Source organism: Lagenorhynchus albirostris, chromosome 3, assembly GCF_949774975.1.
Source record: "Lagenorhynchus albirostris chromosome 3, mLagAlb1.1, whole genome shotgun sequence".
Classification (NCBI taxonomy): Eukaryota; Metazoa; Chordata; class Mammalia; order Artiodactyla; family Delphinidae; genus Lagenorhynchus; species Lagenorhynchus albirostris.
In genome coordinates, this window is record NC_083097.1 from 143,911,459 (window position 1) to 143,938,231 (window position 26,773).

At 50.2% G+C, this 26,773-nt stretch overlaps 1 protein-coding gene and 1 pseudogene across 3 annotated transcripts in view; one reads left to right on the forward strand and one right to left on the reverse strand.

Annotated features, from left to right (window-relative positions):
* Positions 1-259: 259 nt before the first annotated feature.
* Positions 260-26,773, forward strand: part of WWC1 (WW and C2 domain containing 1) — a 152,872-nt gene continuing 126,358 nt past the window's right edge. For all 3 annotated transcript variants that reach the window (XM_060144170.1, XM_060144171.1, XM_060144172.1), the window contains exon 1: positions 260-601. In XM_060144170.1, coding sequence (XP_060000153.1) covers positions 483-601 — 119 coding nt within the window. In that variant the 5' untranslated portion in view covers positions 260-482. The remainder of the gene's footprint in view (positions 602-26,773) is intronic.
* LOC132517917 (ubiquitin-conjugating enzyme E2 variant 3-like) lies at positions 10,108-10,727 on the reverse strand (annotated as a pseudogene).

Sequence of the window (26,773 nt, forward strand, 5' to 3'; positions counted from 1 at the left end):
AGCCGCACCTGGCGGAGGCAGAAGTCGCAAGCCGAGCGTTCGCTGAACGGCGGAGCTGAGAGGAGGGATAGCACCCGGCTGGGGGGAGGAAGAGGCGGCGGCGGGCGGCGGGCGGCGGCGTGGAGGCTGAAGGGCGCCGCGCGCCGCGAAGGAGGGCAGGCGGTAGCTGCGCTCGACTCGCTCTGCCACGCCGGCGGGGCGCGCACCCGGGCCCGCACCGCGCCGCTGCGGACGCACATGGCAGCGTGAGAGGGCCGGCGGCGGGAGGAGCGGGCGGTGCCGGGCCGGGGCCGCAGGGCCGCATGGACAGCGCCGCCACCCCGGCCGGCTCTCACTAGGGCCCCCAGTCCGCGGGCGCCACTCCCCAGATCATGGTGCCTCGGCGGCCGCCCGAGCCGAAAAGAGCCGGCCGGAGCCGTTGAGCCGGGGGCCCCCGCGGCGGCCGGGAGCTGCATGGGGGAGCGCGGGCCGCGCTCGGGAAGATGCCCCGGCCGGAGCTGCCCCTGCCGGACGGCTGGGAGGAGGCGCACGACTTCGACGGCAAGGTCTACTACATAGACCACACGAGCCGCACTACCAGCTGGATCGACCCGCGGGACAGGTAGGACCCCGAGAGGCCCCCTCCTGCCCCACGGGCCACCAGCCGGGATTGTGCAGGGGATGCCGAGGAGCTCGGCGAGCGTCTTCGGTTTCCCGCACCCCACACGCTCCACCTTCATCCCCTTCTGGACCGCCCGGGTGGGCTGCCGGGAGGAGGGGACGGCCAAGTGAGTTGGCCCAGGCTGCCGCCACCGCCTTCCTCTGAAGAGGACTCAGGCCCCAGGCGGCACCTGCCCGGAGTTTTGACCTTAAGCTCTAGCCCCGCCCCCCGCCCCCCGCTTCCCCTTAGTTGGGTCGGGCGGGGGCTGGGGGAGCAACCTAGCCGAGCGATGCTGGGGCTTCCCGGGAAGGCTTTCCCCAGCACGGGGTGGGGGAAGAGGGGGGGATGGGGAAGCATCTGGTTTGGAGCGGGTGGCAGGCACCCAGGACTCAGTGGGAGACCGCTGGAGGAAGGACACTGCGTGCGTGCAGGGGAACGCAGCCTGGAGTGTGGTTTTTGACAGGTGTCTCCGCGGCTCTGAGAGGAGCACGGGAGCAGTCTGGGGGCCTGGAGGCCGAGAGAGGGAAGGAAAGGAAGGAGCGGGGGAGGTCTGATCGGGGAGACCGGTTCTCCAGGAATCTCACGGCAACTTGGAAGCTGTTAGGATGTAGATGGAGGTGAGAGGCCTCCGCAAAGCCCTGCCCATCCCTCTTTCTCCTCCCTCCCTTTCTCTGGGGACCGCGGCTTCTCAGCCCTGCACCAGCGCGTCCTGACCTTGGTGGGCACCAGGCCGGCTGGAGCACCGGATTTGTTTTTGCTGAGGCAGGTGGAGTGTGTGGCTCTTAGCTTCCAGACTTTCTCCTGGTTTGGACCGCTTGGCATTTCTTTGCACACACGCACCCCCCTCCCCATGAATATCCTGTGGGGAGGGGAGGACAACCCTCTGGGACCGCAGTCACCTCTGTGGTCAAAGTGCCTCAGGAATGCGGAATTTTCACCTGGTCGCTGTGACCTTGGGTGTCAGGTGCCTGTAAAGCAATGGAGGTGAATTGTTTGGACCCTTCATCCTGTGGGGTTGGGATGGAGGTTCCAGAAGTCCAGGATGGGGTGTGTAGCGAGGTGAAGGTTGAGAAAAAGCAGAAAGAAAATGTGAGCTGAGATTCCTCGTGGTTTCTGTGAGCACTTTGGTTCATTCATTCAACATTTACTGGGTACCTCCTCTGCGTTCAGTACCACGCTGAATGTCTCATCAATTTAATCCGGAAGAGAAATTTTTAACGCTGGAGAGCGTCCCGTGGGCAAGCTGCTTTTACCTCTGAGCCTCAGTTTCCCTATTTGTCAGGCAAATGATTTGCTTGGAAGGGAAGGAGTAATAGTGGAACTCTTTTTTTAAAAAATTTATTTATTTTACTTTTGGCTGCGTTGGATATTTGTTGGCTGTGTGCGGGCTTTCTCTAGTTGGCGCGAGCGGGGGCTACCCTTCGTTGTGGTGCGCGGGCTTCTCATCGCAGTGGCTTCTCTTGTTGCGGAGCACGGGCTCTAGGCACGCGGGCTTCAGTAGTTGTGGTGCGTGGGCTCAGTACTTGTGGCTCGTGGGCTCTAGAGCGCAGGCTCAGTAGTTGTGGCGCACAGGCTTCGTTGCTCCGTGGCATGTAGGATCTTCTCCGACCACGGCTGGAACCCGTGTCCCCTGTATTGGTAGGCGGATTCTTAACCACTGCGCCACCAGAGAAGCCCAACAGTGGAACTCTTCAAAGTTGGAAGGGACATAGAAGATCAAGGCCCAACTCCCACTTTCAAACGTGAGACAAACTTTGAGGCCCGGAGGTGCGATTTGCTTGTATTTTGATCTTTCCACCCCTCTGCCTTATTTATGCCGAGTTCTTTACCGGCTCTGAAGTTCTAACCTCCACACTTGCGGTCCTACTCACTTTCCTTCCCCATGCCCCCCTCAGGGTCAGTTGCCTCAGGGACTCTGTTGCTGTGTTGGTGAACTGGACAGTCTCTTGTCCTCTCCTAATACAGGCACAAGTTCAAGTTTCTGTGTCCTCCCATATTTTAGGTCCCAGCAGCTGCTGAGTCCAGTGTGCTGTTAGCAGTTGAATGTCGAGGACACTGCTAACTCGGCCCAGGTCATGCATCTAGGAACTTCTCTGGGCTGCTGAGAGGATAACACAGCTGTAGAAAGCTTCTTAAACAACGGTCATTTTTTACCCTTGGAAGAGGGCAAGCAGTATAGCTTCTGTGGGATACTGACTTGACTAGAGCATAATTTCCCAAATTTTAGTATTATGTGGACCACGTTTTTTGCTATATCCACCTGTGTTATTGCTTACTTAATATTTGACTTTAAATCAACCCAATTTGAATTTTTTTTAGCCACTTTCATAAAGGGGAAACTAGTAATATCTATTGCCCCCAGTACTAGGGAACCTTTAAAAATACAGTGGGGGGGGGAACCACAGTGCCATTATATTTGAGTTCACTCCTGGGGCCTGTCCACGGCTCCAGCAACAGGGCTGTGTAGCCTGTGTTTTTAGGCAGATTGGCAGGCATTAAAAACACATTGGCACTTCCTGGAGCTGCTGACTCTCTCCGCCTTGCAGGCCACTGGTTTGAATGCTGCATCTTTGTATTGACATCTGCTGGTCATCCCACCTGCACCGGCCCGGGGTAGGGCCCCTGAGCTTGGGGCGCTGAGGGGTTCTGAGCTCACTGTTGTGGTGAGCCAACTTTGAAAGTTTGGGGAAAGAGCTGAGCAGAGGGTATCCACTTCTGACTCCCTGGAATTCCCTCCTGCACACCCCAGAAGGGAGTTTTGCCTTCTCGTCCTACCTGTGTGGCCTCAGACAAATCGCTTGACCTCTCTGAGGTGCAAGTGCTCCTTCGGTGAGAGAAGAAGGTTGATGAGATGTCTCTAAGCCCCCTGCCAGTTCTCAGATAGGATTTCGCTGATTCGGGCTTGATCTTGCCTTCTCCCTCCTGACTGCATGGCAGAATTGGGAGGGGGGACGGCAGGCAGGAGGGTGAGGGGACTGAGAGGAGAACATTTAACAAGGCTGAAAAGCGCCAGGCTTCTTTGGGGTGGTGAGGTTAGGGGAGAGAAATTCTGCCAAGGCAGTTACATCTCTGCAGCTGGTTAATGCTATGAAACAAAATATCACATAAAAAATTAAAAAAAAAGATTCTGCTCCTTGAGTGTGTGTGTATGTGTGCACGCGCGCCCATTTGTCTTGGTTTTTTTCCTTATCTGAATCAAGGAGATACACCTGTCCATTCCCCTGAATTTAAAAGAAGTAAGTCAAATGGTCCTGCAGTCAGAAAAGTGATTTCTTAGCCGCAGAGAACAGAATAGCGTTTCGGGTTACCAACCCTGAAGAATGTCCTGGCACGTTCCTCTCTCTGGGCCTGAGCTGTTTTGTGTGCTGTCCGGCTTGGAGGCTGCTGGGGGTAGGGAATCCAGTTTTCAGCTTCCCCTTTCACTGGGGGGTTGCCAGCTCTCTCCCCTTCTCACCCAGGGGAAGACAGGGAGGCCGAAATTCCTGAGGATGGTTGTCCCAACAACCGGAGAGGGGCCATTGGGCAGCTCGGGCCCTGCCTACTGGGCCAAAGGCTCCAACAGCACCACGGGCTCCTCCCGAGGCAAGGCTGGTCTGAGAAGGTGACAGGTCTGTGGGGAATCAGGTGCTGCATATCGGGCTGTGGAGCAGCGTGCCTTTAGCAGAGTAACCCTGGGTGCTTCTGGGAGCTTCCAGCAAAGAGCCAGCATTCCGGGTATATTTAACTTGGAGGTATGCAACAACAAACACACCGATTGTTCTCCGAGGAAGAATGGATTGTTGGAACTGGCCCTGCTGGGGAAGGTTCCTGAAGCCTAATTCCTGCTCATTGGGGGGTTTGTCTTCTGACCTTCTTCTAGGAACCACCTGGGAGCTCTGTGGGCACGGTTTCTGGGGCTGTGTGATCAGTGCTAGAGGCCCACGTGTCTGGGAGGCAATGTTGAGAGAACCCAGCAACTTCTCCCATGATTTGAGGAGGAATTTTTGCCAACGCTGTTATTTCAGGAGTGATTCATCGTGTAAGACGTTGGGTCTCCAGCAGGCAAAAGATCTTAATCTCCTTCTGGCTACAGACCCTTATAAGAATCTGACAAAGGTTAAGGATGTTTCCTGAAGACAAGCACGAACATGGCTGTTGGCACATAATTTCAGAGCGTTTGTAGACCCCGGGTTCATAACCCCTGCCAGAGATTAACTTAAAAACTGCTCGTCGCTACCTGGATGCCCTCCTGTTTAGCTAGGTAGGACATAATGATTGAGCATGTACTATATTCAAGTAGTCTGCTGGGAGCTTTCCACGGATAACTTCTTTGAATCCCCCTAACAACCCTGGGAATAGGTTATCTGCCTGAGAAACCCGAGCCTCAGGGGGGCTAAGTTTGGGGAAAGCCACTCAGCTTCTGAGGAGCTGAGATGGGAATGCCAGGCATGCCGACTCCAGAACCCAAATTTCTAACCACTCAGCTGCCTGGACTCCGTTGCTGAATTAGGACCTCTGCTCCACCGCCTAAGGAATTTGGCCTTGGGGAATGGAGCCAGCACAGGCATGATTTCAGTTACCTGCTGCCATTCTGGTGTCGCCAGGCCATGGCTATCCAGCGAGTGGTGTAGAAAATGGAAAGAGGTTGAGTCTTTGAATCCTGGCATCTTGGATTGGCTGGTTGCTGCCTGAGTGACCTTGGCAAGTTACATATTCTCTCTGAGCCTTGATTTTGTCTTCTCTAGGATGGGGTGATGCGCATAAACTGGGCCATTATGAGCATAAAATAAGTTCAATCACGTGGGGCAGCTAGCACAGAACCTAACATACAGGAGACACCTGGGAACGCCAAACCTTTTGGCTTTTACTAGGACGTACTTAGGAAATACTTAAGTCAAATGGAGACTGAGTCTCCATCCAGCTCTGTAGCAGTTTGCAGCTGGGATGGACCTTTCTGGTCATGTAATCCAGCCCTCTCATTTCACTGGTGAAACAGACTCAGAGACTGGTGACTTGCCCAAGGTCACACAGCAAATGTCAACCTTGAGTCTCTAGTAGAGGTCTCCTTTCTTCTTTCTTTTATGTAAACTTTTCCCTAAAAATCAGACCCAGTTTCTTCTCATCTGTGGTAATAATTTGAGAATATGTTATGCTTGTGGTTTATTCTTTGTAATCCTTTTTGACTACGCAGACCAGCAAGTTTCTTTCATAGCATTGCAATCATTTCTGACTCGTGTCGTAGGAATGTGTTATATGTCGACCAGTTAAAGTACCAGCAATTGCAAGTGCATTACTGTTTTTATAATCAATTTAAATAGATTTAAGGTTATTGTCGGACTAATGTCACTTTCCACCAATTTACATTCTGACAAGCTTTCTTAAGTGGGAATTATAACCAGCCTGCCAGGGAATTTACCCAAAGCCTCTATTCTGCATGCTTCTGCCTTTTTTTTTTTTTTTTTTTGCGGTACGCAGGCCTCTCACTGTTGTGGCCTCTCACGTTGCGGAGCACAGGCTCCGGACGTGCAGGCTCAGCGGCCATGGTTCATGGGCCCAGCCGCTCCGCGGCATGTGGGATCTCCCCGGACCGGGGCACGAACCCAACCCGTGTCCCCTGCATTGGCAGGCAGACTCTCAACCACTGCACCACCAGGGAAGCCCGGTGCTTCTGCTTTTAATGATCCACTAATACCTTTAGCTTGGGCCTTTACAATTATTAGAGGACTTTTCTTCTCCTTCCAAGGCTTGAATTTATGATCTACACATTTCTTGGGAGTCTGCAATGCACGGGAATATCTTACGTCATTCATTAAGAAAGAAATAAGGTTAAAAAGCACTAGTCTAGCTAACAGGAAGAAATAAGAGGCATTGGAACCCACAAATGAATAAAATAATAATAAATGCTAAGTCTCCTAATATGTATTCTGTGCTGCACACCAAGTGCTTTATATTATGATCTCATTTAATCCTCTTGCCAACCATATACGGTAAGTACTGTTATTTTCTCCATCCTCAGATAAGGAAACAGTGATTTAGAAAGGTTAAGAATTTATATTTGCTCAAGGTCGCCACCAGTAGGTGATGTACCCAGGATTGGGGCCCAGCTGGTTGAACTCCTGAATCCACACTCGAATTAGCTATTGCCATTTCAGGGCTCCAGATGCCCTGTTGACAAGCTGGGCTGGAAAGTTACCATTTACTCCTAAATTGAGGCGAGCCTGCTGTGGCTCTCCGGGAAAGATGTTTTGCCAAGGAGGCTTAATCAGAGAAGCCAATGAGATCCACATGGCAGCTTAGGGGACGATCGGGCACAAAGTCTACCTTCTGGGAGCAGCCAGCTAACCAGAGCTCTGGGAGGGAGGGAGGGAAGGAACAGAGAAGGAGGCAGAGAAACTCTGAAGGATGCGGTGTGCGGAGAGAGAGTTCAGAGTCGTTCCCGAGTCTCTCGGGTAAATGCTCCCAAAGGCCAGGGACTTAGTAGCCAAGGCAGCGCCTCCCTGTCACCACCCCTCCCGCTTTTGGCCTCGCCAAACTGACCTGATTCCCCACTCCCCTGGGATCCCTGGGAGCTGTGCAACACTGCCCTTTTGAAGAGAAGCGAATCAGGTTGCCTTGGTTACTGGGAAGGTTGGAACGCCCAGCTCAGGTGCACATAAGGAGAGACGAGGCTAGAATAAGTGGGAGTTGGCACGTGGCCGGCATGCTGCTGCAGAACTCTCTGGATGCAGGAAGCCTCAGTCGGGTTTTGGCTGCATTTGCAGGGGGTGCCAACTTCACTGCAGTCAGCTGTCTGTGCCGAGTGTCTCCAGCCACGTCTGCCTCCAGGCTATGGGGATCTGCCCCTGGCTCAGCGAGGGGCCCTGGATAAGAGAAACCCACTCCTCTTGGAGAAATGGCCTGGGTAGCATCTCCTAGTACTTCCACTTGGACAGGGCTGAGGGCTGGATCGGGGCTGAGTCTGGGTGAAAAATGCATGCCGTGCCTCTCCCAGCACGGAGGGGCCCGTGGGCCACACACCTTTAGGTGGAACAGGTAGAGGCTCTAGTTACTGCTACTGACAAGCTTCTCGGCTGCCCTGAATCCCTGTTTCAGAGTGAGATAAAGGAAGAGAACACTCAGAAACTGGATACAGTGGCGTTTTGTTATTTAACCTTCACCAGCGGGCCATTAAGCCTCCAGCTCCTGGGCAGACAAGCTCCTGCCAAAATAAAGGGGGGGCATTCACTGTTGTTGTGTGGGGGGAACGCAGAACATTCTGTAAAGATGCTAGACAGGGGAGAGGGAGTGGAGAAGAGAGAGCAGGGAGGAGGGAAGAAAAGGACAAGTGCAGTGGGTTACCTCCACCCCCATTGCCTCTTCAATGCTTCTACCCATGACATCTCACCATTGGAGAGAAATGGGATCTTTCAGTTTCAAATGTCTGCCAGAGAAAAAGGACCGAGGCTTAGGTTCTCGTTCAATGGTCGGCCAGAAAAAAAAAAAAAAAAATGAAGCCGCATCAAGATTAGGGACACCTTTGTTGGCTTTTTTCTTCCCCTGCTCCATTCATCAACTCTCTGGCAGCCAGGACACCAGGCCAACGGCAGCTGCTGACTTTCCCCAGCCGGCTGCCTGCTGTTGCCGGGCCTGGTTTGGTGGCAGCCAGACTGTCCCCACGCTGGCTTCCTCCCCGCCCAGTGGCGGTTACTTGTTTGATTTGTCTCTGGGATGCCCTTAGGATCCACTGACTGATACCTGACTTGGAAGGATGAAGTATCAAGATCCAGGCATCAGGTGTCTGCTAGGATGAGATGAGCCTGGGACAGCCTTCCAATCCTGCATCTGTCGTGGCTTTTCTTGGATAGTTAGGGCTCTCTGAGCATGGCGTTGTGTAGTCCAGGAATTTCTGAAGTTTTAAAAGTTTTTATGTTAAGTGAAAAAAAGCAAACCCAAAAACTGTTCCATGAAAAATATAAATACATGTGGACGAATTAAGGGGTTTTAAAAAATGTTTCACTTGAATGGAAGGGCTGTACATGAATCATTTTCTAAAACAAAACTGTGGCACATTATTAGTATATTCACAATATACAGAAAATTGCAGAGAAACGTCTGCTAAATGGAACACAGCATTTACAGACCTTGGAAAGATAAATGAAAAGGGCAAGGTAGGTATAAGAAAAGACAAAAGACACAAAGAAGTCTGGAATTTCATTATGAGTATTACTGCCATTATATATTACACACATAATCACGTTTTATCTTTCCTCTGAGTTTGGACCTATAAGAGCCATGAGAAAACAATGTTTGGAGAGAGGGAGAAAGCTTCAAATTTGCTTCTGACACAGTCATTAGGATTTTCAGTTAAATTTAGATGGACTGAATTATTTCATTTTTTTGTTCATTTACTGCCCAACCCTTCACACTTCCTAAATGTGTATTTATCCTAGTTTAAGAATCCGTTTCAAATAGTGCATCTAATCAATCCTAATCTTTCTGGTTCTACTCCTTAAAAACAGTAATCCCCTGACCCCAAAAATTTTAATAAAAAATGACCATGTGATCTCTCTTTTCCATTACATATAACACCTATCCTTTAGGTAAGATTGATGCCCAAAGCAGATGACCTAACACTCTGTTTTGAGGTCCAGCCCTTGGGTTTCTAAAACACCATTCGAAGGAGTTATCTGCAGTTTACATATGATTTCAATATCACAGCTAGAAATAGCAGCTCCAAAGCACATGTTCTACTGACTAATTTGGTGGGGCATAGTATGAATGACCTTTGGATACACCGAGGTGGTATCAGGATCATTCATTAATTTCAAAATGTATTTACTGAGGCCTTTTAAGCTCAAGGAGTTTACAGTCTGTCGAGGTGAAGAGACAGGTAAATACGCAATTATAACACAGTGTGATAGTGGTTATAATAGAGGCATGAACTTACTTAACCCGGAGAATTAGGGAAGGCTTCCTGGGAGAGGTGGCACTCAAGCCCAGTCTTTTTTTTTTTTTTTGATAAATTTATTTATTTATTTTTATTTGTTTATTTTTGGCTGCACTGGGTCTCCGTTGTTATGCACGGGCTTTCTCTAGTTGCGGCGAGCAGGGGCTACTCTTTGTTGCAGTGCACCGGCTTCTCACTGCGGTGTCTTTTCTTGTTGCAGAGCACGGGCTCTAGGCACGCGGGCTTCAGTAGTTGGGGCACGCGGGCTCAGTAGCTGTGGCTCACGGGCTCTAGAGCGCAGGCTCAGTAGTTGTGGCGCACGGACTTAGCTGCTCCGTGGCATGCAGGATCTTCCAGGACCAGGGCTTGAACCCGTGTCCCCTGCACTGGCAGGCAGATTCTTAACCACTGTGCCACCAGGGAAGCCCTCAAGCCCAGTCTTGAAGGGTAAGCAGGACGTAGCCAAATTAATGAATGTTCTGGGAAAGGAAGCATCAGGTGCAAAGGCAAGGTGGCATGAGAGTGCATGAACCCTTCGGGAAGCTGCAAGTTGATCATCTGACTAGCATAAAATGCTTGTCAGAATGGCAGAAGATGAGGCTTTGTCTTCTCCCTGCTCACCAATAACCCATACTTCTCTTGCTGAAGTCTGTGCCTTCAAAACATTGTAATAATATATTGTAATCTCTGTGAATCCAGATTGCAACCAATTGCAATCACTCGATTTGCAGGAAATGCACTCAGTTTCCACGTCACGTAGGTCATGATTTCCGCTGGTTGAGATGCAACGAGCAGGATGCCATGTGGATGGTAATGTCCCAGAGCTGCAACAAAGGCTCTGAACATATCCACATTTCTCTGTACCACGTCGAGGTAGGACTGAGAACTACCCAGAGAGTTGACTGTGAAGATCACCACCTTTACTGAAATTGCTAATGTGCAGGCAATTCCCAGTTCTCCACCGCCAACCGCGGTAGTTTTATTGACTGTTTTATTCTCATGATTTGCCCAGTTCTTTGAATTTATATCTGAGACACCTTCAGTGATTTTTGCAATATAGGCTAGCAAGTCTGCCTGCTGTGCCGCATCAGATGATGATAGAGAATACAGGGGAAGTTCTTCTTGAAACTTGGCAATCATTTCTTTAATTCATCCAAGAATGACAGATTTAGGCCTGATACATCACAGGAATAGTGCCAGTGAAATTCAGCAGGTTTTTCTGGGAACTATCTTTGAAAACATAGGTATCCATGGAATATCTGAAATGTGGGAAAAACATATTTACAGTCTTCAGTTCTTCCATAGTTAGATCCCTGAACTTGTACTTGCCAAGCAGTCGCCTCACACCCTCACTGTTGAGCTCCATCTCCAGCCAGGACCACGAGTCGGGTTCTAGTCCAGGAATTTCTTACACGTGCATTTGTATCGCTAACAGTGACAACCATAACTGGCCTCTGGTGATCACGATGCTAATAGTTATATTTAGTCATCTTTATCCAGTAGCTCGCGTGGGCCAAACACAGTTTGTTGCTCATGGTATTTTTGTGGCATTTTGCAGATGAGGAAACTGAGGTTAAGAACAGCCAAGTGACAAACTCAAGGTCATAGAGGTAGAAAGGGGCCGAGTTGGAATCTGAATCTAGGTCCGTCTGATTTCAAAGCCTTACTCTTTGCACCACTGCAGTCTTTTTCAGTAAATTTGGAGAGAGGAAGGGAAGAGGGGAAGGGATCAAAGGAAAAGGGACCTTTGTAACTACAGAGAAATAACACATCTATCAGCATATATACCTTGCTCACTGTGGAGGAAAATGTTTGTATGGTTCCAGCCGAACTTTGGTTTGACATACCACACTGTTCCCTGCAGTAGATAAGGCCTTCCTGACGATCTCCAGAGGACACCAAGTCCCGTCTCTGTCATTTACATATAGTAAGTCACCTTGAACAAGTCCCTTCTCTACTGTGTAAAACACAGGTAAGCGTAGGACCTTCCTACCCCAGAGGGTTGTGGGGAGATGGAAGGACCTCAGACATGGTGGGTCTTACCCAGTGCCTGGTACACATCAGGCTTTCAGATGGGAGCTGTGACTAGTTAGGCTAGTTTACCCTTCTTTGCCTTGGTAGAGAAACGAGAACCATTGTCCCTTCCTTGCCAACTCAAGTTTTTTCCTGCTGAAGCAGGGCTCACCTGAGCCGCCTTGACATCAGGGTTTGCAAACCACCTTGGGGCACTCATTGTGTAAATAAACCAATAAATTCTTTTCCCCCTAGTCTTATCAGAGGCAAGCCCTCGTTTGGAATTTCTGAAGTAAAGTGACTCTTGCCAGGGAGCTGGCACCAGGGCAGTGTGTGAAGCAGGGATAATGAGTTGCAGTGGTCATGGCTGAGTGAAAACGGCTGCTGTGGGAACTGGAGGTCTCTGGAATCCATTGGTGACTGCTCTGATACCCTGGCCCTTCACTCGTGCTTCCCTGTGCCCTGTTGGAGAGCTGTTTGAGAACCTGCTGATTTTAGCATGGAGGTGGTGCAGAAGGGCATTGGTGTTTATCGTGTCCCACCCAGCCAGGGGTTGGCCATTCATCCAGCAGGTATTTATTGAGTGCCTACTGGGCTTCAGGCTCCGTTGCCCAAACCAAGGATGAGAGCAAAGTCCCTGCTACAATGGGGTGTACCCTCGGGCCAGGGAGATGGGCAAACAGATAAATTACATTCTGACTGGGGGCTTGGTATTTGCTAGAATTCTTTGACCCATCTTAGGAAGCTGGAGGGATGGCCCTGTCTAGGACACCTGTTGGTAGTTGCTGTGTGAACTTGGGCTTTGGATCTGAGAGACCTTTGCGCCTTCCCTACGGTGTTACCCAGAGCCTGTTAGGATGAGCTGGGCACCGGGCTAAGTGCTGGGAATGCAAGGGTGACATAAGACAGTCTCCAACTCATATCATTTACTACAAATTAGTGAGAGACAGTCATCAAACTGTGCAAATAGAAATGCCAGGCTCTCTGAACCTTGGTTTATTTCCTCTCCTGTTTCATCTGGACTCAACTTAGAAATATTTATTGACTGCCTGTAAACGAATAGAGTGTCTGTAATATGCCCGACATTGTTCCAGCACTGGGGATTTGGCAGTGATTAAGCCGTCAAAAATCCTGTCCTCACGGAGCTTACATTCTAGAGCAGTGATTCTCAAGCTTGGGGAAGCATCAGAATCACCTGGAGGATTTGTTAAGCCGGGTCCCACTCCCTCACTCCCGCCCACACACCCAGTCTGTGTCAGTAGGGCTGCCGTGGGGCTTGGAAGTTGGTGTTTCCAGCGCATGACGCTGCTGCTTTGTGCCCTGTTGCTTTGCAGACCGCTAACAGTTGATTTATTGAATCCTCGCAATAACCTGGGAGATTTGGGGGTTAGGGTGGGGTAAGGGAGTCGGGGGGAGCCCTCTCATCGCTGTTTTACAGACAGGGAACTGAAGAAGGCAGGTGAGGCAACTTGGCCCTCCCTCTTATGCTAAGCAAGCTACAGGAAGTGACTTCAGAAGCAAGCACTGTTTAACTGCCTCGCCGTGATCGCTATGAGCAATTTTGTTCTAGTTCTTTTGCTGACCCAGAGCCTGACTGGTGGCAACATCCAGTCGGGTCTGCCCCCGCGTTGTAAAATAAAGGATGGGGAAGCAGGAGGTCTGAGCAGATCCCAGAAGCCAGAAGGAACTTCTCTTTACATTAGAATGTGTGGAGTTGTGTATCCATGGTCACTGAGAGGAACAGAGGGCACGGGTCTTCCCTGTTTCTCCCTGATGCTGAGCCAGGAGACCTGTGCCGAGTCCGCTCTTCAGAGGAAGGGGTGCTGGGATCCTTCACCCCTAACCCAGTCTTACTTCGAGTCTAGGAAGTGCAGATGAGGTGTGGCGAAGAGGCAAGGCTCTCCTCTCAGAATCCTCACAACAGCCCTCTAGGGAGGCCTTGTTCCCCTTGACCATGACTTGGATTGTACATCCTCAGCCTGGTCACTGGCTGGTTCTCTGACCTTGTTTAAGCTAGTTAAAGCCTTCTGAGCCTCAGTTTCTTCACTGGCAAAATGGGAGTAAATTAGAAGCTACCTTGTAAGCCACAATGAAATTCGAGGTCTGTCATTATATTTAAGTTCCACTGTCTGGACAGAGATTATGGCCTCCTTGATAGCTTCATCTATAGTTCTGTAGTTTCTGCTCAGTTCATATATTTTGAGCACCGGAATGTTTTTGGACATAAACCTCTTTCTTCTCATTTCTCTGGAAAAATGGATCATACTTAAGCAGATACACATCTTCCCAGACAACAAAGACCTTTGCTAGACGGGACTACTAAGCGGTATCTTAATAGCTCAAAAAATTTCAAACCAGCCTGAGTGGTTTATTTCCACTGCTGATATAAAACAAATATTTGCTGGCCGCAGGTGGAGGACCCTGGGTGTTTCTTCAACCTCCTGACTGGTCACCAGGCCTGAGTGGTTCTCAAAATGTGGTCCCAAACCAGGTCATCAGCTTCACCTGGGAAGTTGTTAGACCTGCAGACTCTCCTGTCCCACCTCAGACCTACTAATCAGACACTCTGGGGGGTGGAGCCTTGAGAGCTGTCTTTTAAGGAGCATCCCAGGTGACTCTGCTGCCCCCTCAAGTCTGGGAACTACTGGCCAAATGTTTGCAGCTAGAATGACGTGAGGTATTCTGTGAGTGGTCGCAGGCAAAAACTGGCCAGGTTTGAAGAGCCTTCCAAGCACAGGTCGATGCAGCCCGTTGAAATGGTCTTCACTGGCTTGAGAACATTTTATGATCAATCCCCAAACCCTTATTGTCCAAGCGGGACCTCTGCACTTCTTTCACCAGGCCTCACCATCACTTAACATCTTTGCATCAAGATTCAGCTCACAAATGAAGTATAAAAAGGCCTTCCCCTTCTCCCTCGCCTGGGCTCCATGACACCTTATGCTGTAGTAGGACAGCGTGACTACCCGCATCCTCTCCGTTCTTGTTAATAGGCAGCTCAGTGGCTGGCACACAGTAGGACTGCACCGAGCCAGGAGATGGCTGCTCCCCAGTTGGGAGTTTTGGATTCTGTTTGTGGCCCTTCCTCATAGCAGCAAGTCCCTTGGCCTTCCTGAGCCCTAGTCTTCATTGCTCTATGACGGGGGAATAATGACCCTTGGTCTCCTTTCCACAAGGGAGTATAGGAGTCTGTGTCTGGATCTCCGGGACAATAGGATCAGTCAGTGATTCTCAAGTTCAGTTGCACATCGGACTCAGCAGAGGGGGAGTGCTAAAAACACCTATGCCCGCCCCACTCCCAGAGAATCTGGTTTCATTGGTCTGGGGTATGACCTGGGCATGGGATTTCTAGAATCTCCCCAGTTGACTCTGGAATACAGCCACATTGGAGAACCACGAGTGTAGGTAAATACATCCCTTCCTCAAAATGCTTGGAGAGTTTGAATGAGATTATGCTAAAGTACCTTGTAAAGCGCTTTAAAATTTAAGAGTTCCACAGTTCCACATGGAAAACTGAAGATGATTCAGGAAGTATTAAAAAATAGCTATGGGGGCGGGAGAAGGAGATATTTCAGGGATGTCAGGCACCTTGCAGTTTGGTAATTTCCCCTCTTCTAGATCTGTCTTGCTATTTCTTTCCTGATGTGTTAAGTATCAAATTGATTTGGGCTCATCTTTGCCTTAATGTGAAAATCTTTTAACTCGCATTGCAGGAGTAAATGCCTTTAAATAAATTGGTCTAAGCTACTTTGGAGTTGTAGGCCTGGGGGGTGGGCAGCTGCTGCCTGTCCCCAGCAGATCTTGGTCTGGATTTCATGCACACGTCTGAGTCCTCGAGACTCCAAGGGAGTGGGGAATGCAGATGTTGTCACCATGTAGATCGTGGCCGGTGGATATGAACTCATCATAGCCAACACTTGCTGAGACTCTAGATAGTGCAAAGATCTGAGCCGAGTGCTTTGAGTGCATTTTCCAATTTAATTCTCCTAGCAACCGTGCGAGTTGAGAACCGTTACCATCTCCATTCTGCTGCTGGGGAAACTGAGGCTCAGGCAGTTGAGAACTTGCCAGTGATGGCACAGCTAATAAGTGGCAGAGCTGGGATGCCACTTTCTCTGCCGCCACAATGCACCCTGAAGGCCAGGCCAGGCTAGGCTGTCAAGAAGAGCAATACTGAATTTGTTCTGGTAATTCAGACCATAGCTCCTTTCACTACTGTGATTCCTTGAGTAGCAACTTCGCTCGGTTGCTCAGGGTCTGTCTGGATAGCTAGACCTTTCTGTTTGCTCTGCTCCTATTTTCGGAGATGTCCCTCTCTCAGCGAGCACAGTGAGTGAGCTCTTTTTCTGAGTACAGTCAGTTTTTCAGAATTCCTCCAAGGATCACTTTCCTAGACCACGTTCCCCTGTCCTGGTGGTGATGAGCATCTTTGTTTCACCCTCCTTATAGACTCTTGTGCTCAAGGTAGCCCCATCTCTTGTTACTTTGGCATGAAAGACTCAGCAGGAATCAAATTCCCTTCGGACGCTTTGGTGTCTGAATGGCATGTGGGCTTGGACGGCAGCATTCTTGCTTGCCCAGTAGCACATCCTTCAGGACGTTTGTTTGGGTTCACTAGAAGTCAATTGAGTCATCTCAGATCTGAAGTGGCTCTAGCCGTGCACAAATTACCTTCCACTTCTGTTGCGTGTTGGGTAGAATCGAAAACAAAGAATGCCATTACCTTTGTGTGTTTGGTTCCTGGTGGGAACTGTGCTAAGAAGAGGGTTCAGCAGTGACCAGAGACAGACATCATTCCTCATAGAGCTTACGGACACATAAGAACATGAACAAAAGACTTACGGATTAGGAAGATAAAGAGGATGCTGTATTAGAAAATAATAGGTCTTGTAAATGACACCAAAGATCCAGCTATGGAATTTAAAAGTTCTGTAGTCAGAAACACTGTTTGCTTTGACCTTTAAGTAGGATCCGTCTTCCGTCTATAGTGATCACTGCTCTACCTCTTCAACCAGGTTTTCTTAATTCAAGTCAGGAGATCCTGGCACTCACTGTAGTGGCAACAAGTGTATTTTCTTTTTTTTTCGCTTTTTTTTTTTTGAATGAAAGATTCTTTAACTTCTGTAGTGCTTCACAATTTTCAAAAGTTTCACACACGTGATTTCATACAATCTCATAATAACCCCCCCCTTTTTTTTATCCCCTACCCCTGTATTGTGCCTTTCCCCTTCCCTCTCCCCACTGGTAACCTGTAGTTTGTTCTCTATGTCTGTTGAGTCTGTTTCTTTCTGTTTTATTCCCTGGTTTGATGTATTTTTTTGATTCCACCTATAAGTGATATCATACAGCATTTGTCTTTCTCTGTCTGACATACTTCACTTAGCATAATGCCCTCCAAGTCCATCCATGTTGCTGCAAATGGCAAAATGTCATTCTTTTTTATGGCCAAGTAGTATTCCATTGTACATGTAGACCATATTTTCTTTATCCATTCCTCTGTTGATGGATACTTAGGTTGCCATACCTTGGCAATTGTAAATAGCGCTGCTATGAACACTGGGAAGCAGTGCTTTTTCTTTCTTTTTTTTAAAAAATAAATTTATTTATTTATTTTTGGCTGCATTGGGTCTTCGTTGCTGCGCACCCGGGCTTTCTCTAGTTGCGGCGAGCGGGGACTACTCTTCGTTGTGGTGCGCGGGCTTCGCATAGCGGTGGCTTCTCTTGTTGCAGAGCACAGGCTGTAGGCACGCAGGCTCAGTAGCTGTGGCGCACGAGCTTAGTTGCTCCGCAGCATGTGGGATCTTCCCGGACCAGGGCTCCAACCCGTGTTTCCTGCATTGGATTCTTAACCACTGTGCCAACAGGGAAGTCCCAGCAGTGTTTTTTTCTTAACTTTGGCCAAGGAGCTCTGTTCTTCCCCCAAGGCAGCATGATTGGTCAACCACATGCATCTGAATTTCCTAAGAGAGTTACGCAAATGCAGATTCCAAGGCCTGGCTCTGGTCAACATAATCAATTTCTGGATTATGTGAAACCCAGACTCCTTTGTAAAAAGAACCACTGAGTGATTTTGCTACCGTCCTAGGTTTGAGAAGTACTGATCAACGAATAGGCTTGTTTCCAAGTGCAAATCCTTCTAGAGACTCGACCAGGACTAGAATCCCTTCAGCCTCTTCCACAACCTGGCCTACTTATTTATTGGTCCTCACCTCAGAAACATCTCTTCCTTTCTTCAGGCATCCATGGGTTTCTAGAGTGTGCGCAGGTGCTCTCTCCCCAAGAGTAAGCCTTCAGTCCTACCCCATGCTCCTTTCTCTGAGGGACACAGAGGGGTTCCATACCCACCACCCCACCACCCCCATTCCCACCATACCCTCCATTCTCCTCCTCCCACCCCCATTCTCTGAGCAAAGTTCCAGGAGTGTCACCAGGAGACCTGTGGCGGCATCTTCCTTGACCTCCCTGTAGTGTCTAACCGTATTGCCAGCTCTCCTCCCTTCCTGGCAGTCATTCTTATCCAGGAGAGTAAGGCGTTGTGCAGTCTTCTCCCTAGTGGCGGCCTGTGTCACCAGGCCTTCGACCACCTGCTCTGCACTGAAACCTCAGGTGCTTATTTCCAGTTTCCGGCTGGACATCACTTCTCTGTCCAGGCGAGCACTGCAAACTACCACAAATCTAAAACTGAATCCAGTCCGGGTCTCAAACCAACATCTTTGCCCATCTGTGTACGTTGAAGCCCCGCCTCCCTCACTGGCCACGTTGGGTACCACTTGCTCCACGAGACCGTCCCTCATCTGTCATCTCCCGCGCCACTCTGGCTGGAGGGTATCTACTTTAAGCCAGGCCTGTTCTGGTCAAAAGCAACAGAGGCCCACGTGACATGGCTCTAGAAAAGAGAGGCTGCTGTGAAGTCAGAGATTTCACAGGAATCTAAGGATGGGCATAGCGGCCCCCACTACCGGGATGGCAGGAGCTGCAGCTGGAGGCCGTGAAGAACAGCGGTCTCCACGTACGTCCCTCTGTTCCCTCCTGTCGGCCCGCTCATGTCATGGTTTCTGCTACCTCTGAAACCTACAGACAGACTACAACAACTCTGAAATTTGTTCATACGTTCGTAAACCACGTCATGAATTAGTTCTGCCTTGAACTTGCTGTGTGACCCTGGGCAAGCTACTTAATCTCTGTGAGCCTCAGTTTCCTCACTCTATACAAATAAGACGAAGAAGAATAATAGCCAAGATTTTATTGGGTGCCAAGCCCTGCTCTAAGTGTTTTATATTAGCTCAATTAACTGTCACACTAACTTTCTGAGGGAGGTACTGTTACTATCCTCACTTATAGATGAGGAAGTGGAGGCACAGAGAGGCTAAGTAATTTGCCCAAGGTCACACAGCTAGAAAGTGGCAAAGCCAAGATTCAAACGCAGGCTCTCTGGCTCCAGAGCTCACGCTGTTACACCGCCATTCACTTTGAGGGGTTATTGTGAGAATTATAGCGTGGATTCTCTTATTTAGGACACATAGCCGAGAGCAATACTCAGAATAAGTACTTAAGAATGCTAACAGCCATGACATCATCACAGCATTAGTTTGCAGGTGACCCATATGACCTTCACAACCCCAGCCGACCTCATAACTCTTCGCCTCAGCAGCCACAGCTAACCCGGTGTCCCCGGTTCAAATTCTTGTGAGAGATGCTGATTTGGAAAGATGACAGAGCTGGCCTTGAACTGGATTCACCTGGTACAAGAAATCACAACAGGGCTCAGGGGTCATGTACCAACCACGGCAGCTCTCCTCTCGGGAGAGGCTGTGGGCAGCTGGCATCCCTAGGTCGTTCTTTCTCAGAACTTCCAGAGTCAACTGTTCTGAATGTCTGGCAGTTAGGGGACCTGGTGGTTACTCTCGCTGAGCACATGCTCGATTCTGAGCCCTGCTTTTGGCCTCATCCCCTGTGGCAAGCTCCCATTCATTTCCGTGACCCTGACTCTCACTGCTGGAAGTGGGGCCTATGGACCAGCACATCAGCATCGCCAGGGAACTTGTTAGAAATGCAGAATCTCAGGCTCCACCTCAGACCCACTGAGTCAGAAGTTGCATTTTAACAAGATCCCCAGTGGTCCTTGCAGGTTAATGTTTGAGTAGCCCTCGCCAGTCAACACTACTTATGTCTGCGTAGCACTGTTTTGTTTTTTTGTTCTGTAGCTGACTGTGCCTCTAACTAGCTCCGATATAGATACCAGATAATATCAGGAAGCAGTGGATTCTTACAACCAGGTATAAACACTGCCGAGTGGTAGGAGCTTCTCAGCCTGTTCCCACAGCCCCACGTGGAATAAGGGATTGAAGCCGGATCGGGGATGGGAGTGAGGGAGGGCTCAGTTGAAAGGGGGGGGGTCACACCTGCTGAGAAAAGACAGGGTCCTGAGCCTGCAGCATGCCCACCAGTGGGGTCAGATGCCAGAGGTCAGAGTGGAGGCAGGCTGTGTAGAAGTCCACCACGGTGGCAGGACGTGGTCTCCGGGGTGCACGGGGCAGTCAGAAGGTGGGAACCCTTGGTGGCAGGGGCAGTGTCTCTCAACTGCAACACAGAATGAGGAGGTGGCCCGCGGGCACCTGGCAGAGATCACAGAGGCAGAATTCCAGCCCTTAGAGAACAGTGGCAAGAGCAAGACAAGGAGGTCTGGGGTCCCCAGTAAGCTTCCCAGGCAGAGGCTTGAGCCAGCAAAATAATGGCAGGCTCCCTGGAACTAGCTTAGAACAGGGCAGAAGTACCGCCATGAGGGGGCTAGCAGAAACAGTGCCCATGGCCAAGGCTGGGACCGGCTGAGCCAGGACCCCCCTGCGCAACCCTGGACCCAGCCAGGGGCAGCCTGAGTGGGGCGGCACTGGGGCAGGAGAGGGCAGGCTCCTGGTGGGGGACCGGGGGCGGGAGGGGCAGGCAGCCAGCTGCAGGCCGGAGGGCAAGTCTGTATGAGGCCCTGTGGACCGCCTTGCCTTCCTGGCATGAGGGCGGTGGGGAGGTGTGGCTGGATGCCAGAGGGCTTTCCCATCACTGCTCCCTGGCCCCGGTTCACCGTAACCGCATAAGCGTGGACCTTGCCCGGACACATTCCCGAGATAACACCCACCGTCATCCCGGGAACAGGGTGACACCCGACTGTGTGAGCAAGGCTCCCGACACCCTCCCTGCGTTCATTTCCAGTTTGCTGGATGTTGTATGTGTGTCTATGTAAAATGACAGAAGAACGAGTCATTAGTGAGCCGTCCAAAGTCCCTTTGGGAACAGTCCAGGAAAATCAATATCCCATCAAAGCCACAAATGGCTTTTTTCTTTCCCCCACTCCTTCAAGGCAGGGTTTCTCAGAGTGTGATCGGCCAACCTCCCGCCTTACTCCCCCGTGGAGCTTGTAAAACACAGATTCCTGGGGCCCTACCTGAAAACGACTGAATCAGAATCTCAGCGGGGCTTCCCAGAATCTGCATTTTTAACCTGCCACCCAGCCGATGCTAATACCCCTTAATAAAACTGAAAAACCTCTCCTCCCCCTACCCACAAGGCACTTTCTTTCCTTTGCACAAACCGGATCCTTGCCCTGCCTGCTGGTGCTCCCTCCCTGTGCTGCTACACCCACTTAAAGGGCCACCTCTTCCCAGGAGCCTGCCTAGCTGTCTTCATCCCAGCTCAGGTAGGGGGCCCTCTGTGCACCCTTCTAACGGCTCTGCCACATCGTCATTTCTCTCTCCTGCCTGTGTTCTCCACTGAACAGTAACGCATCCTGCCGAGCCTCCCCAGGCCCAGCATAAAGTTTTGTGCCTAATTAGAACTAATAAATGAACATGAGCGAAGGCAGCTGAGAGGTAACGGTGAAGCCGCAGAGTAGAGGGTGAAAAGTAGATGCTTCCCGGTAGGAAGCCGCCACCTTCCAGTCCTTCTCTCGGTCATTCTGAACTCCTAGGTCAAGTTTTGGAGCCAGAGGGCAAGTATGGGACCCAAGGAGAGCCCAGGGCTCTGGCTGGCCTGGGGCGCACAGCCCACCTGTTTGGGGCTGAGGCGTCCCCAGTGGAAGCCTAGCTCTCTATCTACATTTTGGAAAAACTCCAGCAGAAAAAAAGGCTCAAGGATGGTTTGCCAGCCCCAAGCCTGACGCCAAACTCAGGGCCTCTAGAATGTTCAACACCCCCCTCCCCTTGTCAAGGCAGGAGGAGTCAAAGAATAGAGCTATCGGACCATGAAACTCCCAAGAGTCCTTTCCCCCAGCGTTTCTCAGAGACCGCTGCCACTGTTTTCTGTGTGAGGCTCCGAATTGCCATTTGCCAAACTGGTAAACGTTGACCCAGCAGAAATCAGGCAAAAATAGGAGAAGCCCCGGACAGGGCTGCCTTAATCGTGTTGGTGAAGGGAGAGCCAGGTGCCTGTGAGCTGAAGAATGCTGCCCATCACCTTGCTCTGAAAAACGAAACGTATTTCCTTAATCTTAACAGCTTGAGCACCCCGAAACCTGCTTTACCAGTCCAGGGTGCCTCCTCTGATCTTGCTTGCTTATCTGTGTATACGTGGGGTCGTGGGACAAGGTGACTTTGGGAAGACCTGGCCTGCTTGAGACTCTAGGGTCAGCCCAGACTGCTGTGACCACAGGGGACCTTAGCCCCGGAGACAGGCTGACCTCTTAACGCATGAAGTCAGAGTGAGGGCACCTGCTCTCAGTCCGAAGTAGGGTCGGAACCTTCCTGGGTTCTTGGAAGAGAAAGAGCATTGGCTGAATTATAGGTGGCAGGGCAGAGCAGCTGAGGGCTCCGTGCACAGTAGGCCCTCAGCAAATAAATGCTTCTCGCATTGAGCTGGTGAGAAGGGAGCAGCCAGTGTTAAATGTGGGATCTGTCAGAATCCTTCAGACATTTGCTGAAATTCCATGAGGGCGTCAGGGATTATAAGGTTTGAAGGTCATTACTGAGTTTCTTTCGTGATTTTTTTCATAAGGATGTCATTTCTGAATCCGCTCTCTTTCTCTTGCCATCTCCCCAAATTACCCTTCCTCCTTCCCTTCCAGGAGGAAGACAGTACGGTGTTATCATTTGGTCAAAATTTCACATTCAGAAAATGGTAACGTTCAAAAATCTTGTTCAGTGCTGCAGCACCTGCTCCCCCAAGCTGGAGGTTGTGACAGTTGTCACTTACTGAGGAATTTTACATGCATTTACCATTTCGCTTGTGCCTTTGAGAGGAGGCAGCTGAGGCCCAGAGAGGCTAGAGAATTTATCAAGGTCACACAGCAAGTTGGCGAGCGGCTTGGATTTTACTGTGGGCTCTGTGACTCCACGGCCCCGGGTGCTTGTCAGTCAGTGCCGCGTCGTTGTCTCCTAGAGGTCACTGGTGCTTGTTGATATAACATCGCTAACCATTTCTCCACCGCTTCTCAGAGCGTTTTGTCCACGTGTCCTGATTAGAGAATTAGTTAAGCTCTCGAGCTCTCCAGGGAGCCGTGGCTGGAATCCCGCCTCCTTCCTAGAGTCTGCAGGCAGCCAGATCCCACAGACCCTGCTCTGTCGGGCGGTGAGGACGAGAGATGTGGCCCCGTGGTTGGGGGGCCGGCAGGCAGGTTGTGATGACCCACGGGGCACGTGTTCCCTGTCAGTTCCCAGGCACTGAACCCAGGCACCCCCCCGCTCCCCGCCTGGGACCTCCTCTCCTGTTTCCCTCTTTGCCTCCTGCCCTCCTAGGCTCGACAGCTATTTGGAAAGGTGAGCACAGAGGCCTTTTCAGAAAGAGTCCTATTCTCCCGTCTTCCTGGTACCCTCGCTCACTGGAGAGAGAGAAGCAGGATTGTGTGGGGAGGGAGAGGCGAGTGTACGGGAACAGTTTAGATCTAATTGTTCATGATCCAGAATGTCCTCGTTTGCATTCAGGGATGCTGCCCGCCTTTGTGAGGGGCCACACCAAGTTGAATGATGTGTTATCAGTGCAATGCAATAGCCCGATGACGTCATGAAAATGCAGGCTTTGGGAGAACATGTTCACAGGCAAGAATGCAGCGATGAAAAGATGGAAGGGCCTGGTTACGCTGCATAATCCAGCTTTTACTGTATAACCCCTGGGCTTATTGGCCCCTTGTTCCTGTTCTCTTTGACAAAGAATGATTTTTTTCTTTTTAACTTTCTGATTAGCAATCAGTAGTTTAAGCCTGCTAATCACCTCTTTAGCTTGGCATGTGGACCAAGGAAAGGCCACAGCACTTAATGTGTTCTCTCAGATCCAGAAGTTCAGAAATGTAGTCAGCCCCAATTTTTTTTTTTTTTTTGCGGTACGCGGGCCTCTCACTGCTGTGGCCTCTCCCGTTGCGGAGCACAGGCTCCGGACGTGCAGGCTCAGCGGCCATGGCTCACGGGCCCAGCCGCTCCACGGCATGTGGGATCCTCCCGGACTGGGGCACGAACTCGTGTCCCCTGCATCGGCAGGCGGACCCTCAACCACTGCGCCACCAGGGAAGCCCTCATTTTAACCATTTTTAAGTGTACAGTTCAGAGGCATTAAGTACATTCCCATTGCTGTGCAGCCATCCCCACCATCCGTCTCCAGAACTCTTTTCATCTTGCAAAACGTAGACTCTATCCGGTTTAAACACTCACTGCCCATTTCCCCTCCCCCAGCTCCCGGCAACCACCACTCTACTTTCTTCCTGTACGAATTTCACTGTTCTAGGTACCTCACGTGAGTGGAGTCATACAGGATTTGTCCTTTTGTGACCGGCTTGTTTCACTCAGCATAATGTCCTCCAGGTCCATCTACTCTGCAGCATGTGTCAGGATTTCCTTCCTTTTTCAGGCTGAGTACTATTCTATTGTATGTTTACACCATGTTTTGTTTATCCATTCATTTATTCACGGACACACTTTCACCTTTTGGTTATCGTGAATAATGCCACTGTAAACATGGGTGTAAAACTATCTGTTCGTGCCCCTGCCTGTACATCCTTTGTGTACGCACCCAGAAGTGGAATTGCTGGATCATATGGTAGTTCTATTTTTAATTTTTTGAGGGACTGCTATGCCATTTTCCACAGTGGCTGCACCATTTGCCATTCCCACCAGCAGCACACAAGGGTTCCAGTGTCTCCGCACCTTCACCAACACACTTAGTATTGTCTGTTTTTGGTTTTTTTTCATAGTAGCCATCCTAATGGGTGTGACATAGTATCTCGTGGTTTTTTTATTTTCACTTCCCTGATGATTAGTGATGTTGAGCATCTACACAGATACTTTTAAAAAAACGAACTTCTCCTGTCATTTCGAAGCTAAAGGCAGTAAAATGTAAGGTTCAAGGTGCTGAATCTGAGAAGCCGTGCTGCCTGGGTTTAGTGCTGGCTCCACTCCTTGCTGACTGTAGCTGTGGGTCAGTTGCAAGATCTCTCTGTGCTTCGACTTCTCACCTGTAAAATGGGGTAATAGGTAAACTGCCTCATAGGGCTACTGGGAGGATTCAATGATCTAATCCAGATAAATCTCATGGAAAGTGTGAGACTTGTTATATGTGTTTGATGAGTGCTGGACTTCATTACTCTCAGAGTAGAATCTGCTGCCTTCCATCCTCCAGGGATGGTTTTCCTCTCTGCCTAGTCTTTTTCACGTGGGGTAACAGCCTGGGGAATTTGAGGTGAGATGGTGGCTTGAACCCAGTAGGTTTTCACACTCCCAGGTTGGGCACGTCAGGAGGAAAAAGAGCAGTGGCACAACTACTGAAGCTCGCGCGCCTAGAGCCCGTGCTCCGCAACAAGAGAAGCCACCACAATGAGAAGCCCGCGCACCGCAATGAAGAGTATCCCCCGCTCGCCGCAACTAGAGAAAACCCGCACGCAGCAATGAAGACCCAACACAGCCACAAATAAATAAATAAACAAATTTATTAAAAAAGAAAGAAAACATGAGCAGTGGCAGCCTCTGAAATCCATCCTGAAACTCGGCAGCATCTGGTTTCGAGAGTGAGTTTGTGTAGAGCTGGCAGCCAGGAAATGGGACTGGGAATCTATTGCAAAGGTAGTTTCTCTGGTTCCTTCAACCAATAACTATTAGAGCAAATAACCATCTGGATGAGAAATGGCTCCTAATGGCCTTGGAGTAAGGCAGTTAGCTAAGGGTTTGTGTTGCTGCATGTGTCACCATGGGACCCTGCATCCTGATGGCCTGGAGAACTGTCCTCAGGCCTATAACCTCTGCATCTCAGCATTTGGGCCTCCCTATTGTGCCCCATCTGTAGGTCATTAGCCTCCTGGGAGAGAGATTAGGGTTCCCCTGTCCCTAATTCCAGGGGAAATTCCAGGAGTGTCAAAAGGACCCTGGGTCCTTCCCAGTGCAAATTTCTGACTTGGTCACTCTGCCCAAGGGAAGGAGTCATGGGAAAGTTAATCCTCATCTCTGATCCTTCTCTAAAGCCTAACCCAGTTTCCTTAGCAAACATACTGAAGGAAGCGGTGGCGGGGCGGGGAAGGAGTCTTCCCCCTCACCTGCCTTTACCTGGTTAACTCCTTCTCAGGGCCCAGCTTTTTTTTTTTTTTTTTTTTTTTTTTTTTGCGGCACGCGGGCCTCTCACTGTTGTGGCCTCTCCCCGTTGCGGAGTACAGGCTCCGGACGCGCAGGCTCAGCGGCCATGGCTCACGGGCCCAGCCGCTCCGCGGCATGTGGGATCTTCCCGGACCGGGGCACGAACCCGTGTCCCCTGCATCGGCAGGCGGACTCTCAACCACTGCGCCACCAGGGAAGCCCCAAGGGCCCAGCTTTTAACATCAGTTCCTCAAGGGATCATCGCCCTGCTCCTGGAATGGGGCCAGGTGCAGTGTTTATATTCCCTCACAGAGCAATATTCTTTATCTTTAAATCAGTTGTTCAATGGTTATTAGTTAAGACCTCATGTTTTCTTCTGTTTAATGTCAGCCCAGGACTCTTCTAGACTAGCCATTCTCAAAGTGTGTTCCCTGGAGGCCCCTGAGATTCTCTCAGAAGGTCTGCAAGCTCAAACTTCATAATAATACTAAGAAATTATCTGCCTTTTTAACTTTCTACCTATCATGAGAGGACTGTGGAGTTTCCCAGAGGCTACGTGACATGCAGTTTTGCAACAGACTGATGCAAAAGCAGCTCTTAGGACTCAGCGGTCTTCTTTTAAGCCATTCATTAAAGAGATTTGCAAAAATGTAAAATACTGCCACTCTTCTCACTGATTTG